This window comes from Schistocerca americana, chromosome 1 (assembly GCF_021461395.2).
Source record: "Schistocerca americana isolate TAMUIC-IGC-003095 chromosome 1, iqSchAmer2.1, whole genome shotgun sequence".
Classification (NCBI taxonomy): domain Eukaryota; kingdom Metazoa; phylum Arthropoda; class Insecta; order Orthoptera; family Acrididae; genus Schistocerca; species Schistocerca americana.
In genome coordinates, this window is record NC_060119.1 from 413968928 (window position 1) to 413988106 (window position 19179).

Sequence of the window (19179 nt, forward strand, 5' to 3'; positions counted from 1 at the left end):
CTTGTCCAAACTATTTATCGTCCATGTTTCACTTCCATACATGGCTACATTCCATACAAATACTTTCAGAAACAACTTCCTGACACTTAAATCTATACTCGATGTTAACAAATTTCTCTTCTTCAGAAACGATTTCCTTGCCATTGCCAGTCTACATTTTATGTCCTCTCTACTTCGACCATCACCAGTTATTTTGCTCCCCAAATAGCAAAACTCCATTACTACTTTAAGTGTCTCATTTCCTAATCTAATTCCCTCAGCATCACCTGACTTAATTAGACTACATTCCATTATCCTCGTTTTGCTTTTGTTGATGTTCATCTTATATCCTCCTTTCAAGACACTGTCCATTCCGTTCAATTGCTCTTCCAAGTCCTTTCCTGTCTCTGACAGAATTACAATGTCATCGGCGAACCTCAACATTTTTATTTCTTCTCCATGGATTTTAATACCTACACCGAAAATATAAATATGAATTCACCAAATTCAGCATGATAATTTTCAAACACACAGAACAACAAACTATAAGAAAAGTGATGTCCCTGCTATGATGCGAAAAGAGAAATCGTAGAAGTGCTCCGAGAGGCCTGGCAATCAACCATAAATTCAGGAAAATATGGCATAATAATGAGTGTTTTTGCTTTGCAAAATACGACTGCTAGATGATATTTTTCATCAAATAAAGCTGTATAATACTAGTCTTCAAAAAATTTTTTTTTTTGCTTTTTTCCCCCAAGAGTGTGGTTAGGCATTATCCTAAGATCACAGCTTAAATTGCAGCAGCTTAATATTTCTGTCAAGCACGACTGTTAATTTCCCTACTGTGCACTGAACATTTTGTGGGTTACTTGGCTGAATACATGTTCTGTTGAGTACTTTGACTTTTCCATAGAAAAGCTGATTACTGTGAAAATGCTCAAGAACTAAGAATAATTAGACCTTTTGTCATTGTTATTACATAATTTATAATCTACAAAAATAACTAAACTATAAAAACTACTAAAATAAAAATGAAAAACTGACCTTGAAGATTCATCTTTTGTAGCATGTGTTACCCTTTAAGAAATTTCAAACACAAGTACGTCAGTAAATTTTTAAATGATGCCCCCTCCCCCCCCCCTTTTTTTTTTTTGGTAAGTGGCTTGTTCTCAAAGGGTTAAGTTTTGAAAGAATCAGATGCTCCATGATTTAAGAAATTCATTGCACATTCTCACATGTAACATAATTTGTCTCGTGAAAAAGAAGGTAAGGCTTCTCAAACCATCATACGCAACATTTCCCTGTGACTTGTTAGAAATGTACACTGTTGTGACTTCACACTCATCGAAAGCACTTTGCTGTTATGAGGTATTGCATAGTCTTTGTCCTAAAGCCTTTTACACATTTTGCTGTCAGCAGATACTCATACGTGCACTGTGTTTAATTGTTGTAAATGGCCCATTTTCCTAGCAACTCAAGTTTTATTTTGGCATTATTTTATCGTTTATGTTCTGCTGCATCAGTTCTTACCAGGCAAAATTAAAGATATTTAACTGGAAACTAAAATAATGAAAAATTCCCAGTATCTTAAAAAATTCCCAGGGTTTACTGGATGAAAAAATTCCTGGGTTTATCCCGGTTGTTTCGGGGTCTATACACCCTGAATGATATGCAAAATGAAAGCATACTCTTTCAAATTATAGACAAATAAATTAATGGAGCAAGAATTCTACTAGAAATAAATATTGAAAAGATCACAAACCTTGCAGAACGAGTATTTGTACGTGGCACGATAATGGGCTTCCCAGGGTTGCTTGGATCAAAGAGTTGCCTGTGCTGTGGGACAACGTAGGTTCCAACTGTTTGTTGCTGCACTGTAGACTGCTGCTGATGGTGAACCAGGCCTGCTGGCTGGGTCTGTTCTCCTGGTGGCAGTATCAATATGCCAGCCACATTGGGATGTGAAGGTGGTGGAACTGCTGCAGACGATCCTGAAGGTGCTCCTTTTGATTCGGCTGCAGCAGCCCTCCTCTCTCTGCTCACCCCACGACCACCTCGACGACGTCCTCTGCGTTCTCCACTTCGATTACGTTTCCTTTCACCACTACCACCTCTATTCCTGCCACTACCACCACCACCTTTCCTGTCACTACTATGTCCTCGATTTCTGTTACGGTCTGCACTAGTACCTCTGCTGTTCCTGGCCTTTTCTGGACTTAGGCCACGATTCCTATTCCGCTCTGGACTGATTATTCTTCCCCTGCCAGGACTCATTCCCCTGTTTCTTGTCCTATCTGGGCTCAGACATCTGCTTTTTCCTCGTTCTGTGCTCGGTCCTCTGTTCTTGTTTCTCTCATGACTCAGGCCTCGATGACGGTTTCTGTCTCTGTCTCCACCACCTTTCCTATCACGACTCGATCCTCTGTTTCTATTACGCTCCCAGCTAGGGCCCCTATTTCTTCCCATGTCCCCACCCTTCCTTTCAGGACTTAGACCTCTATTTCTGCCTCTTTCACTACTGAGACCTCTGTTTCTGTTTCTCTCATTACTGTGACCTCTTCCTCTGTTTCTGTCTCCGCTAGGAACTCTATTTCTAGTCCGTTCATTACTGGAACCTCTTACTCTATTTCTTTCACTACCTGTGGTGAAGGTATTTTTGTCATCCAAACCATCATGGTTGTATAATCTGTCTCTGCTTACACTCCTGAAAATGAAAATTAAGCCAGGGTTGAAAAAGCAGCTTTACAATACAATATAATTAGCATTCTTTAACTAAAAACAGAGATAAACGAGTCATAATTTTATCCCTATAATACACAACCTCTTGAACACTGTTCATTATGCAACACCACACACAATGACGTTTAACAGAGACAAACTGAAACAAAAATGGGAATACAAAAATAATAAATAAAGAGCACGGTGACAGCTGTTGAAGGAAAATCATTAATCTGAAGTGCAAAAGGAAACAGATGAACTGTGTCTCGAGTAACCCTTGCTCAACAAAGGTGCTCTGGGAAAAATCATTAGTTAAAAAGTAGTTGAAGCTGCATGATAACCCACATAATACAGCACTCTCTCAGCAAAACAGGAGTTTCTGTGACATAAAATGTACTCAGCTGTCTAATATGAACAACAAAATGACCACGTAACTGACCGAAAATACCAGTTTCTTTCCAACTAGACACTGATAAAAGCTCTCTGATCTCATAAAAGAAAATTAACAGAGTCATTCCTCTCAATCCAAATAAACATGTTTTTGCTTGTGAAGAGTCATTTTCACTTTCCAGCACAAAAAGATTCCTCACAGCCAGAGGCTTGTTGCCACAGATTTAAATCCTTTTACTGATTTGGCCTACTCTTTCCCAAAAGTTTAAGTTAGTTAATCCTTTGCAGTTATTACTCTCATACCTGAAAAACACTGCCTGATAAAAATTGTGAAGACCCAGAAGTCATGCCAATGTAATTATGTACACACACGTTAATGATTACAGTCGCAAATCTCTAACACGTAGAATGGCCACCAGGAGGCAGTACTTTTGTTTGTTTTTAGTATTGTTACTAGGCCTGGTAGGGTATATAAAACAGGTGTGAACAGCATCAGACACTGAATGATCACTGTGAAGGACATGGAGATGCCACATACTGATGTGAGGCAACATTATCAGCACCGGTCAAACAGTTTGAAAGGGACCTAATTTTGGGTCTCCAATTGGCTGACTGGCCAAATCATGCAATATCCACATTTTCTGAGCATTCAGGTTGTAACAACAGCCCAATGTTAAGCCACATGGGACTGTGAGGGCAGGCATACTCAATGTCAAGTTCCCAGTCAATCACCTATGATCACAGTATTGTGTATCAAGCAATTCATAACCACTTTAATTCTAAGCCTGCCATCCAAGAACAAGTAAAGGACTCCCATGGAGTCCCTACATATTCTGTGCCACATCACACCAATGGTGGGAAAGCAGCAGCCAACCCATAGAATTACCATCCCGTGCACAGGCTCCTGTTAACAGAACAACACAAAGGGCTGTGTTTGGAGTGGTGCTGTGACCAGGAAGAATGGACTGCTGATGAATAGCATTGCATTATGTTAAGTAATGGATCATGGTTCTCAACCATCCTGGATGACTGACGTCAGCAAGTGCAGTGGCAACCTGGGAAAGGTTCCATTCTTCCAATGTTTCCACAGTGTCCACTTATTTCTGCAAACTTTTCATGTCCTGTGATACCATGAATTTTGGTCCCTCTTCCCCTCTCCTTTCCTTCTCCATAGAATATTTCACTATTTTCCCGTTACCTACCATTTTTGTCCTTCCATCATGCACACAACATGTAACCACTCCGGATAGTTACAAATCGATACTCTCTTTGCACATTATATACTGAACACAGTCAAGTATCCTGGGTAACACCTGCCCACATAGAAAAAAATTAAGGACACTAACAATTATTGCTTGAGTACAAACAAGAACTTGGAGAAGAATATATATGTGTAGGAGAGTAGACTAAATCAGCAGGTTGGACAGCCTTAACTACAAGACATGAACACATGCCTTGCAACATAATCAATATTAAATTAATTCTGCACAACACAGTCATACTAGATTTATATGCACATAGATAAATAGCAAAATCAGATTAAATAAAGTTCAGCTTAAAAGCATAGGCTTTAACTAAACTTTCAACAAGTACTGATAATAAAGCCCTTGGTTTCTCAGCTGAGTAAAGTAATCTAAAGAGAGCGATGCTTTGATAGGGTGCGCTCTTGTCACCTTCTGGAATGAATAGTTGAATATCACACCTTCTACATAAAAATACTCAATTCGAAACTTAGGAGCTGTAAATTAGTTAAACTCACAGGGAAGGTCTACAGGTTATCAGCACAAAGAATGGTCATAATCTTCTTGTCACAACCACATAAATATCATAATACGAAAGTATGAAAGATGCTGTGGCAGCCTAAGAATCTACTCTTAAAGATAAAATTATATCTACGTCTTCGCACTACAAACCACCGTGAAGTGCATGGTAGGGTGAAATTCCCATTGCACAGTAAGCAAAGTACTTTGGTCGATACTTATTTAATATACGATTTTATTCATAGCCATTATTTTTTCAGCAACTGTGGTGGATGAATAGAGATAAATAAATACAAATAGGCAATGAAATTCAGTTGTCAGTTGCACATTAAGGAAATTTCGCTGTAATGGTTTCAACAGTTTAATCTGTCACCTTCAAAAACCCAAATCATTAGAACATTGGCACAGACATATGTAGAGTACAAGAGGTGTATTATAAAAACTTACTGAATATTGGTTTAGCAGATGTCAATGTCTTCCGCACAGCAGACTAATGCCACATGATATCGAAAAATGTATGTATTGTGGATGACAACTGTAAATGCAGATTGATAACTTACAGTGAATGAATCACATTTATACAGATAGTACAGTTGTTTTGCTAACGGCAAGGAACATATACAAAGACATATATAAATTGTAATTAACTACATAAAGGATATCATATAATACACACATGAAAAGAACATGGCACATAGTTTCATATCAGCTTTTGGTAACATTAATATTTAAATGAATTGTTCTAATTTTCTTCATTTTATAAGAGATGGTATAAAATAAAAAAAGAATCTATTTTTTGACATAAGCTGATTATTAAATTTGTACTGAGAAATAGATTATTTGATTTTTATACCATCGCTTATAAAATGATGAAAATCAGCCCGTTTCATTTAGATATTAATTTCAGCAACAGCTTATGTGGAAGTATGCCTCTTTTTTTTCCAACTTCCTTTATATACCTAAGTCATACTTTATGTGCTTTTATAGATGTTCCTTGCTGCTAGCACAACAACTTCACTGTATGCATAAATGTGACTCATTCACTGTATGTTTATCAATCCATGTTCATAATTATCACTCTCAATACGTTTATTTTGTGACACGTCATGGCACTGTCCTTCTGTGATGAATATATTGACATCTTCTAAACCAATATTAAGTAAGTTTTTGTAATATGCTTCTTGTACTTTACATACATGTATTGCCAAGTACCAAGATTTATAATATAAGAAATTTTGTAGGCTTCTAATGATGACAGATTAATATGTTGAAACCAGTAAAACGATATAAATTTCCTTTATGTGCAACCAATGACTGTATTTTATTCTCAAACTTATTTAATATGAGAGAGTCCTTCAATGAAGTTATACTCAAATCTTTTCCTTTCATTTATGCCATTGATATTGCTAAACATTAAACACAATACTGGTCACAGGAACTATCCTGAAGTGTTGCAAATTCACTGTTCACAAACAGTCTCTGTACAAAAGATTTTGATGTTTCTGACAAATCATAAGCAGAAGATGGTTTAATGAAATAAAATTCCTCACCTGTTATCCCTGGCCTGACCTCCCCCACCAGCATCTCCACTACTACCACCACCACCACCACAACCACCACTGCCTCCACCACCACTACCACCACCACCACCACCACCACCACCACCACCACCACCCTTTCTCCTGCAACACAAATTAAGTGTACAGATATTGAAACATATTACTAAAAGTGGTAAGTATCTTTTATCTGCAACAGTAACTGCTTTATTTAAGTACTAGTATGTGCAACCAACAGAAAACAACACAGTATCACATGTATGACATAATTAAAATAAAAGCAGTCATCTGAAGAAGAAGAAGAAGAAGAGGAGGAGGAGGAGGAAGAAGAAGAAGAAAGCCCATGCCAATATAGTATTAACTCTTCCTACAAATCATTAAGTTTATTTATCAGAAGTGTATATCAAGATATGTGCATTCTATATGCTAGTATTAGAGAATGAAAGCAGCACAAATGAATGCTACATGCTCCAAAGCAAGAATATGCAAGTTTAAAGCAGCTTTATAAATAACTGGGAACAGTGACCCTGATATACACACACTACCATACTACAAGGAAATTCCAAGCAGCCATGAGCTTACAGCATGTGGAGAAGTTAGATGAAGAAAAAAAGCTGACACATGTATGAAACTTTTTTATGCTTGTATCAAGGTAAATATTTAATTAAGTCAGATGTTTCACTAATTGTTGAGCTTATACCATTAATCACAGCCAAATGAACATGACTAGCCATATGTAATCTTTTATATGAATATGTAATGATAGCAAGTCTTTTTTCTCATTCAATAAGTCCATAACTAACCAAAAATCAATTACTTACTTCATTATTTTTGTAACATCAGAATTTATGAGAATTAATACTCACATACTTCAAAAATATGAACATAGATTCGTTTCTGTAGATAATTGCAGCTATTACATGATTAGGACAACAAAAAGGTCTGGTGTCACTTATCATTCAAGATAATCTAAATTTTCCGAATCACTGTTTCACTTCCAATAAGACTGAAGAGAACGGATGCACAAAGTTTCAAGAAAGTAATAGCACATAGCATCTGACAAACAAACACACAAACACAATAATTTCATGTAGGTAAGATACTGCTTTCTGATCCACTAAATGCTTCACATACAGCTGCCCTTACAAGTCTCTCAATTTGCTTAACATTAATTAGTCTTCACTTGAATGCACAATGTAGGTAACTTCGTAAGTGAGGCATGGAAAAACCATTCTGCCCTCATTATCTTACAGCAAATACTTAAGTAATACATGTACTTATTTTTTCTCACCATAACTAAAAGTATGATAATTGCTTCTCAGGTAATTAGAAAGCAGTTTCATGTCACATTAGCTTAATACACATAATTTCTTCCAAATATAAATAGTAAGTATGAGAGAAAGTAACTACATCAAAATAAATGAACAGAATATTAAATTTCATTAAAAATATCTAGTTATGTATTTCTACAATAGTGTCATGAGATGTGCTACAAGCAGTGTGGCATAGCAGTTCAGGTCACTGGCAATGATATGTTGTTTGCTACCGATCATTTCTGGAAGTTTGTCAAAATTTCTTACATATATTTCTTTGCATATTCTGGAACATTCAATGAGTGTGTAAGTATGAGTACTCTGCATCCAGTTCAGTTCCATTCTGGCTGTACACTGATGTTCGTAATAGACATGCTTTCAGTGATAGGTGATGTAGTTCACTGATGCCCCTGTGTTCAGATTTTGATTTGACTACAGTTAAGATGAGACACTATTTGGTGGAGATGCTGGGTACTCAGAACGTCTCCGTCACCATGGCTCCAATTATTAGACAACAAAAATGCCATTGTCTATGTGGACAGTAACCACAATGTAAGCAGTAAACTGTTCCCAAGGTCCATATATTCAGGAAATTAATGGATTCCAAAACAGCAACAAGTCAGCTGTGCATCATGCATCCACCAGTGTTTTCTAGAGACTTGATGTGTTTGGCAAAGGTCTACTTTTATTTCGACGATACAGCCCAGTGGTTCAAGAACTATGAAGAGATGCTCGGTAGCTGGGAAAATTCCAGCCCGAAACTAAGAAAATGTTTGGTAACCACCAGCAGCAAGTACACTTAGGGGAAGGACAAATGAAGTACAGGGCACAGTGCCATGAGGAAAATACAAAATCTCACATATCAAATGTTTTGACCCCATACCACATTGTGAATCCAAATATGACAAGCCAACAAAAGCTCACTAGATGAAAGGACTCACAGAAGGCAGCAACACTAGCCACTAAACCACGAGTTGCAGACTGTGACAGATGTGAAAGACCGCCACGACCTCACCGCTCTCATACACCAAACAGGAAGAGAAGACACTGAATGTATGGCAGTCGTTAGGAAATCACACTGATATCATCACTGGCCAACCTGTCCGAGCACTTGTCGATTTAATGGCTTGCTTCTCTATAGTGTTGAATGCTTATCGTCACCAGCTAGTTCAGTGATACAAAAGTGATTGCACTTTAAGCTGTGAATGGGGAATACATTCAGTCATTAAGAACACTCACTGTAAAAATAACCATCATTGACAGAACACAGCCCTTTGAGTGTCATTTTAACACAATTTAATCATAGTCTGTTCTTGGATGGGACTTCTTGCAGGCATCACAAGCAGTAATAAAACGTGGAAAATAAGAGCACCAGATTGACAAAACCATTCCAACAAGGACATGTCACAAAGACTGCTCTGGGGAGTTGTTTGCTGCTGAAGAGATTGTCAACAAGACAAGTTCCAGCCATCACTCTAGATACTCAGCTGAACTGTGAAGCTATTATCAATGGCAAAAAGCTACTCAGGCTCCAAAAGATATCTATATGCCAGTGACGATCATAAGCACTGTTTGTGGTCAAGGAGAACTTTGCTTCACTAAACGTCATGAGCAGCCACAACTCATCCCTAAAGATATGAGAGTAGGAACACCTGAACCAGTCCAATCTACCTGGCTTCACTAAGGAATAATATTGGCAAGTGTTAGTTTCCTTTGGCGATTTTCAGATGCTTTTAAATGTGGAGTGGAGACTTGACATACCAAGAGGCCCATGGTAGAACACCCTACTAACACTGGGGATCATCCACCAATACATCAATATTTGTATAGGGTGTCGTCGGCTGAAATACTGATAATCCAGGTGGATGTGGAGAAGAAGCTGCAAGATGACATCATTAAACGTTCAGATTGGCCTTCAACCTCTCCTGCTGTCCTTGTGAAGGAGATGGATGGCACACAGCATTTTTCGGCAATTACCAATGACAATAAAATCACAAAAAGGTATTTCAAACCATTCCCATGCACTCTTGATACCCTAGACTGCTTGAAAGGAGCAAAATATTTCTGAACCACACCGACACGCAGAGGCTACTGGCAAATCAAAGTTGACAAGGCTGAGTGGGAAGAGACTGCCCTCTTTAACCCCTTATGGCTTCTATATAAATGGTTTAGAAGATAATCTGAGCAGCCATCGAGAAAATACAAAAATGCAGTAAATGAAGCAGGCAAAAAGAAGTGCCAATGTCTCAAAAATGATATCCACAGGAAGTGCAAAATGACTAAGTGGGGATGGCTAGAGGACAAATGTAAGGATGTAGGGGCATATATCACTAGGGTTGAAGTGTATAATGCCTACGGGAAAATTAAAGAGACCTTTGGAGAAAAGACAACCACCTGTATGAATATAGAGAGATCAGACAGAAAACCAGTTCTATGCAAAGAAGGCAAAGCAGAAATGTGGAAGGGATATGTAGAGGGTTTATACAAGGGTGATGTACTTGAGGGCAATATTATGAAAATGGAGGAGGACGTAGATGAAGATGAAATGGGAAACATGATATTGCACGAAGAGTTTGACAGAGCACTGAAAGACCTAAGTAGGAACAAGGCCCCGGGAGTAGGCAACATTCTGTTAGAGCTACTGATAGCACTGCAAGAGCCAGCCGTGACAAAATTCTTCCATCTGGCAAGGAAGATATACGAGACACGCGGAATACCTTCAGACTTCAAGTTGAATGCAATAATTCCAATCCCAAAGAAAGCAGGTGTTGACAGGTGTAAAACTTACCAAACTATCACTTTAATAAGTCACGGTTGCAAAATACTAACACGAATTCATCACAGACAAATCGAAAAACGTAGAAGCCGATCTCGGGGGAAGATCAGTTTGTATTCCATAGAAATGTTGGCACACATGAGGCAATACTGACACTACAACTGATCTTAGAAGATAGGTTAAGGAAAGGCAAACCTACGTTTCTAGCATTTGTAGACTTACAGAAAGCTTTTGACAATGTTGATTTGAATTCTGAAGGTGGCAGGGGTGAAATACAGGGAGTGAAAGGCTATTTAGAATTTGTACAGATACCAGATGGCAGTTATAAGAGTTGAGGGGCATGAAAGAGAAGCAGTGGTTGGGAAGGGAGTGAGACAGGGTTGTAGCCTATCCCTGATGTTATTCAATCTGTATATTGAGCAAGCAGTAAAGGAAACAAAAGAAAAACCTGGAGTAGGAATTAAAATCCATGGAGAAGAAATAAAAACTTTGAGGTTCACCGATGACATTGTAATTCTGTCAGAAACAGCAAAGGACCTGGGCAGTGACTTGGAAGGAGGGTGATGCTGAGGGAATTAGATTAGGTAAAGAGAGACTTAAAGTAGTAAATGAGTTTTGCTATTTGGGGAGCATAATAACTGATGATGTTCGAAGTAGAGAAGATATAAAATGTAGCCTGGCAATGGCAAGGAAAGTGTTTCTCAAAAACAGAAATTTGTTAACATCGAGTGTAGTGTAGATTTAAGTGTCAGGAAGTCTTTACTGATAGTATTTGTGTGGAGTGTAGCCCTGTATGGAAGTGAAACATGGACGATAAATAGTTTAGACAAGAAGAGAATAGAAGCTTTCGAAATGTGGTGCTACAGAAGAATGCTGAAGATTAGATGGGTAGATGACGTAACTAATGACAGGGTGTATACGTGGACAAGGAAAAGAAAATTCCCAGATATTTCCCGGCTAAAAATACACGTTCTCCCGGGTGACAGTATATTTTTCCTTGTCAATCCTTTGAATGGTTATGGTTTTATACACGGGTTTTGAGGCATCAAGGGATCACCAATATAGTATTGGAGGGCAGCGTGAAGGGTAAAAATCGTAGAGGGAGACCAAGAGATGAATACACTAAAGAGATTCAGAAGGAAGTAGGGTGCAGTAGTTACTTGGAACCGAAAAAGCTTGCACAGGATATAGCAAGCTGCATCAAACATATAGATATATGCCTACACATCAGTTTCACTGTGACGAGTACTTGAACCTAAGGGTTCAAATAAAACTACTCAATCTGACACTTCCATGGTTCACGGTCTGTAGTAACATACGTTAAAGGGCATGAGTGGCTACTTGGGCTGATAACTGAATGTTAATTGCAAACACTTGAAGAAGCAATAAATGACAGACCAGTAGTCCAGCCCGAAGTCTCATTCCTTATCATCACCCTTAGCCTAACATCTTAGTCATTCTGTACTATCTCCGACCAAAGTAGTAGTTCTTGTAGCCTTTAGTCTCAAGACTGGTTTGATGCCACATGCCATGTTACTCTATCCTGTGCAAGCCTCTTCATCTCCAAGTAACTACTGCAATTTACATTTTGGATTGTTTGGGGGAAGATACCAAACAGCGAGGTCATCGGTCTCATCGGATTAGGGAAGGATGGGGAAGGAAGTCGGCCGCGCCCTTTCAAAGGAACCATCCTGGCATTTTCCTGGAGTGATTTAGAGATCAAACCATCGTCCTCCCGAATGCGAGCCCAGTGTGTGCAATTTACATCCCTCTGAATCTGCTTAGTGTATTCATCTCTCAGTCTCCCTCTACGATTTTTACCCTACACACTTCCCTCCAGTACTAAACTGGTGATCCCTTGATGCCTCAGAATATGTCCCACCAACCAATTCCTTCTTTTGACCTGGTTTTACCACAAATTCCTCTTATCGTCAATTCTATTCAGTACCACCTCATTAGTTATGTCACCTACTCATCTAATCTTCAGTGTTCTTCTGTAGCACCACATTTTGAAAGCTTCTATTCTCTTCTTGTCTAAACTATTTATCTTTTCTCCACCTAGTAAGATCCTGTTTCTTATTTTTTCTGCATATTTAGTAGTTTCTATTTTTAGTTTACTCGTGTCTGTTAATGTTTCTACACAATAAATTTATTTATTTTTCTAGAAACAATGTCTTGTTACTGTTTGAAATTATATATTCATTTTTCAGATGTTTGGAAGAAATCTGCCGATATTGCACTTTATTCTAGCATTCAAAGCTCACCTGTGAATATCCAAATCAAGTATCTTTTGCAGAAGTTACAACAAATGAGGTTACCGCCACCAGTAGTTTAATGTGCAGCTTGTGCTTCCTCACTGATCCAAATTACAGCATTACAGCTACATGAGAGATCAAAATGGCACAACTGCCTAACCAACAAACACAGTGAGTGAATCACAATGTAGCATGGGAAGAAGGTCTATGGCAGCAAGAAAGAACACAAAAACACCTCTTGTGACTCTGGAAGGTAGTAAAGTTCTCAGTCAGCATATCGCCACATCTGATGCGTTTAACTTAATTCCGAGAGAAGAACTTGAAGAATCCACAGACAACTGTGACCTAGTATTCGAAGTAACACCTAGCCCTAGCTATAGTATGCTATTAAATTTTCTTAAAACTCTGATTGCAGGTAAAGCTTGAACTAACTGCTCGGACATGATTTGGTAGCAACTGGGGGTAGGTTTGAGGGAATTTTATAGGAGAACTCTGAGTCAGAATGAACTCTGGAATACCAAGTGTGTATATTATTCTCTAGTAGACATTGCAGGGCTGAAGGTATTGCCAAATGGACAGCTTGTGTTGGCACATTGCAGCAGCAATTTTGAGAAGCCTTGTAGGAAGTGATCTACATCTACATTTATACTCTACAAGCCACCTAATGGTGTGTGGCGGAGGTCACTTTACGTGCCACTGTCATTACCTCTCTTTCCTGTTCCAGTCACGTATGTTTCGCGGGAAGAACGACTGCCGGAAAGCCTCCGTGCGCGTTCGAATCTCTCTAATTTTACATTCGTGATCTCCTCGGGAGGTATAAGTAGGGGGAAGCAATATATTCGATACCTCATCCAGAAACGCACCCTCTCGAAACCTGGACAGCAAGCTACACCGCAATGCAGAGCGCCTCTCTTGCAGAATCTGCCACTTGAGTGTACTAAACATCTCCGTAACGCTATCACGTTTACCAAATAACCCTGTGATGAAACGCGCCGTTCTTCTTTGGATCTTCTCTATCTCCTTTGTCAACCCGACCTGGTACGGATGCCACACTGATGAGCAATACTCAAGTATAGGTCGAACGAGTGATTTGTTAGCCACCTACTTTGTTGATGGACTACATTTTCAAAGGACTCTCCCAATGAATCTCAACCTGGCACCCGCCTTACCAACAAGTAATTTTATATGATCATTCCACTTCAAATCGTTCCACACACATACTCCCAGATATTTTACAGAAGTAACTGCTACCAGTGTTTGTTCCGCTATCATAAAATCATACAATAAAGGATCCTTCTCTCAATGTATTCGCAATACATGCAATGGTCCCATAACACTCCCCTGTGACACGCCAGAGGTTACTTTAACATCTGTTCATGTCTCTCCATTGAGAACAACATGCTGTGTTCTGTTTGCTAAAAACTCTTCAATCCAGCCACACAGCTGGTCTGGTATTCCATAGGCTTTTACTTTGTTTATCAGGCAACAGTGTGGAACTGTATCGAACACCTGCCGGAAGTCAAGGAAAATGGCATCTACCTGGGAGCCTGTATCTAATATTTTCTGGGTCTCATGAACAAATAAAGCGAGTTGGGTCTCACACGGCCGCTGTTTCTGGACTCCATGCTGATTCCTACAGAGTAGATTTTGGGTTTCCAGAAATGACATGATACGCGAGCAAAAAACATGTACTAAAATTCTACAACAGATCGATGTCAGAGATATAGGCCTATAGTTTTGCGCACCTGATCGACGACCCTTCTTGAAAACTGGGACTACCTGTACTCTTTTCCAATCATTTGGAACCTTCCGTTCCTCTAGACTTGCGGTACACGGCTGTTAAAAGGGGGGCAAGTTCTTTCGCGTACTCTGTGTAGAGTCGAATTGGTATCCAGTCAGGTCCAGTGGACATTCCTCTGTTGAATGATTTCAGTTGCTTTTCTATTCCTTCGACACTTATTTCGATGTCAGCCATATTTTCGTTCGCGCGAGGATTTAGAGAAGGAACTGCAGTGCGGTCTTCCTCTGTGAAACAGCTTTGGAAAAAGGTGTTTAGTATTTCTGCTTTACGCATGTCATCCTCTGTTTCAATGCCATCATCATCCCAGAGTGTCTGGATATGCTGTTTCGATCTACTTACTGATTTAACGTAAGACCAGAACTTCCTAGGATTTTCTGTCAAGTTGGTACATAGAATTTTACTTTCGAATTCACTGAACTCTTCACGCATAGTCCTCCTTACACTAACTTTGACATCGTTTAACTTCTGTTTGTCTGAGAAGATTTGGCTGCGTTTAAATTTGCAGTGAAGCTCACTTTGCTTTCGCAGTAGTTTCCTAACTTTGTTGTTGAACCACTGTGGGTTTTTCCCGTCCCTCACAGTTTTACTTGGCACGTACCTGTCTAAAACGCATTTTACGATTGCCTTGAACTTTTTCCATAAACACTCAACATTGTCAGTGTCGGAACAGAACTTTTCATTTTGATCTGTTAGGTGGTCTGAAATTTGCCTCCTATTACTCTTGCTAAACAGATAAACCTTTCTCCCTTTTTTTATATTCCTATTTACTTCCATATTCAGGGATGCTGCAACGGCCTTATGATCACTGATTCCCTGTTCTGTACATACAGAGTCGAAAAGTTCGGGTATGTTTGTTATCAGTAGGTCCAAGATGTTATCTCCACAAGTCGGTTCTCTGTTTAATTGCTCGAGGTAATTTTCAGATAGTGCACTCAGTATAATGTCACTCGATGCTCTGTTCCTACCACCCGTCCTAAACATCTGAGTGTCCCAGTCTATATCTGATAAATTGAAATCTCCATCTACGACTATAGCATGTTAAGGAAATTTATGTGAAATGCACTCCAGATTTTCTCTCAGTTGGTCTGCCACTAATGTTGCAGAGTCAGGAGGTCGGTAAAAGGAGCCAATTATTAACCCAGCTCAGTTGTTGAGTATAACCTCCACCCATAATAATTCACAGGAACTATCCACTTCTATTTCACTACTGGATAAACTACTACTAACAGTGACAAACACGCCACCACTGATTGCATGCAATCTATCTTTTCTAAACACCGTCTGTGCCTTTGTAAAAATTTCGGCAGAATTTATCTTTGGGCTCAGCCAGCTTTCCGTACCTATAAAGATTTCAGCTTCGGTGCTTTCTATCATCGCTTGAAGTTCCGGTACTTTACCGACGCAGCTTTGACAGTTTAAAATTACAATACTGATTGCTGCTTGGTCCCCGCATGTCCTGACTTTGCCCCGCACCCTTTGAGGCTCTTGCCCTTTCTGTACTTGCCTGAGGCCATCTAACCTAAAAAACTGCCCAGTCCACACCACACAACCCCTCCTACCCGTGTAGCCGCCTGCTGTATGTAGTGGACTCCTGATCTATCCAGCAGAACCCGAAACCCCACCACCCTATGGCGTAAGTCGAGGAATCTGCAGCCCACACGGTCGCAGAACCACCTCCATCTCTGATTCACACCCTTCACTCAGCTCTGTAGCAAAGCTCCGCAGTCAGTCCTGTCGACGAAGCTGTAGATGGTGAGCTTTGCTTTCACACCGCTAGCGAGACTGGCAGTCTTCACCGAATCAGATAGCCACCAGAAGCCAGAGAGGATTTCCTCCGATCCATAACAACACATGTCATTGGTGCCGACATGAGCAACCATCTGCAGATTGGTGCACCCTGTACCCTTCATGGCATCTGGAAGGACCCTTTCCACATCTGGAATGACTCCCTCCGGTATGCACACAGAGTCCACATTGGTTTTCTTCCCCTCCCTTTTGGCCATATCCCTAAGGGGCTCCTTCACCCACCTAACATTAGAGCTCCCAATGACAAGCAATGCCACTCTGCGCTTGCCCCGACCTAAGGGAAATCAGACAGTCTGGGAATTCTAGCTCTAATTGGGAAGCTAGTGCAAGCAGTGTTCATACAGGGAGTCGAAGATGAGAGGTTCAAAACACTGATCAAAGCAAGAGAAGAGGATTTAACGTTAACCCCAGCGTTAACCCAATCGGAGCGTGGAATGTCAGATCCCTTAATTGGGCAGGTAGGTTAGAAAATTTAAAAAGGGAAATGGATAGGTTAAAGTTAGATATAGTGGGAATTAGTGAAGTTCAGTGGCAGGAGGAACAAGACTTTTGGTCAGGTGAATACAGGGTTATAAATACAAAATCAAATAGGGGTAATGCAGGAGTAGGTTTAATAATGAATAAAAAAATAGGAGTGCAGGTTAGCTACTACAAACAGCATAGTGAATGCATTATTGTGGCCAAGAGAGACACAAAGCCCATGCCTACTACAGTAGTACAAGTTTATATGCCAACTAGCTCCGCAGATGATGAAGAAATAGATGAAATGTATGATGAGATAAAAGAAATTACTCAGGTAGTGAAGGGAGACGAAAATTTAATAGCCATGGGTAACTGGAATTCGAGAGTAGGAAAAGGGAGAGAAGGAAACATAATGGGTGAATATGGATTGGGGGAGATAAATGAAAGAGAAAACCGTCTGGTAGAATTTTGTACAGAGCATAACTTAATCATAGCTAACACTTGGTTCAAGACTCATAAAAGAAGGTTGTATACATGGAAGAATCCTGGAGATACTAGAAGGTATCAGATAGATTATATAATGGTAAGACAGAGATTTACGAACCAGGCTTTAAACTGTAAGACATTTCCAGGGACAGATGTGGACTCTGACCACAATCTATTGGTTATGAACTGTAGATTAAAACTGAAGAAACTGCAAAAAGGTGGGAACTTAAGGAGATGGGACCTGGATAAACTGGCTGAACCAGAGAGGTTGTACAGAGTTTCAGGGAGAGCATAAGGGATCAGTTGATAAGAATGGGGGAAAGAAATACAGTAGAACAAGAATGGGTAGCTCTGAGGGATGAAGTAGTGAAGGCAGCAGAGGATCAAGATGGTAAAAAGGCAAGGGCTAGTAGAAATCCTTGGGTAACAGAAGCAATACTGAATTTAATTGATGAAAGGAGAAAATATAAAAATGCATTAAATGAAGCAGGCAAAAAGGAATACAAACGTCTGAAAGACCTAAGTCGAAACAAGGCCCCGGGAGTAGACAACATTCCATTAGAATTACTGACAGCCCTGGGAGAGCCAGCCCTGACAAAACTCTACCATCTGGTGAGCAAGATGTATGAGACAGGCAAAATACCCTCAGACTTCAAGAAGAATATAATAATTCCAATCCCAAAGAAAGCAGGTGTTGACAGATGTGAAAATTACCGATCTATCAGTTTAATAAGTCACAGCTGCAAAATACTAACGCGAATTCTTTACAGACAAATGGAAAAACTGGTAGAAGCCGACCTCGGGGAAGATCAGTTTGGATTCCGCAGAAATGTTGGAACACGTGAGGCAATACTGACCCTACAACTTGTCCTACAAAACAGATTAAGGAAAGGAAAACCCACAGTTCTAGTATTTGTAGACTTACAGAAAGCTTTTGACAATGTTGACTGGAATACTCTCATTCAAATTCTGAAGGTGGCAGGGGTAAAATACAGGGAGTGAAAGGCTATTTACAATTTGTACAGAAACCAGATGGCAGTTATAAGAGTTGAGGGGCATGAAAGGGAAGCAGTGGTTGGGAAGAGAGTGAGACAGGTTGTAGCCTATCCCCGATGTTATTCAATCTGTATACTGAGCAAGCAGTAAAGGAAACAAAAGAAAAAAAAATGGAGTAGGAATTGCTATCCATGGAGAAGAAATAAAAACTTTGAGGTTCGCCGATGACATTGTAATTCTGTCAGAGCCAGCGAAGGACCTGGAAGAGCAGTTGACCGGAATGGAGTGTGTCTTGAAAGGAGGATATAAGATTACTATCAACAAAAGCAAAACGAGGATAATGGAACGTAGTCGGATTAAGTCGGGTGATGCTGAGGGAATTAGATTAGGAAATGAGACAGTTAAAGTGGTAAAGGAGTTTTGCTATTTGGGGAGCAAAATAACTGATGATGGTCAAAGTAGAGAGGATATAAAATGTAGACTGGCAATGGCAAGGAAAGTGTTTCTGAAGAAGAGAAATTTGTTAACATCGAGTATAGATTTAAGTGTCAGGAAGTCGTTTCTGAAAGTATTTGTATGGAGTGTAGCCATGTATGGAAGTGAAACATGGACGATAAATAGTTTGGACAAGAAGAGAATAGTGAAATGTGGTGCTAAAGTAGAATGCTGAAGATTAGATGGATAGATCACATAACTAATGAGGAGGTATTGAACAGAATTGGGGAGAAGAGGAGTTTGTGGCACAACTTGAAAAGAAGAAGGGACCGGTTGGTAGGACATGTTCTGAGGCATCAAGGGATCACAAATTTAGCATTGGAGGGCAGCATGGAGGGTCCTGACCTAAGGGGAATCAGACAGTCTGGGAATTCTAGCTCTAATTG

The 19179-nt window shown here is 39.7% G+C and overlaps 1 protein-coding gene across 1 annotated transcript in view; it reads right to left on the bottom strand.

Moving 5' to 3' along the window:
• LOC124602110 (telomerase-binding protein EST1A) overlaps positions 1 to 19179 on the bottom strand; it is a 338716-nt gene that overhangs the window by 235043 nt on the left and 84494 nt on the right. Inside the window, exon 5 of the mRNA XM_047136296.1 lies at positions 1742 to 2683. Within this exon, the coding sequence (XP_046992252.1) occupies positions 1742 to 2683 (942 nt within the window). The remainder of the gene's footprint in view (positions 1 to 1741; positions 2684 to 19179) is intronic.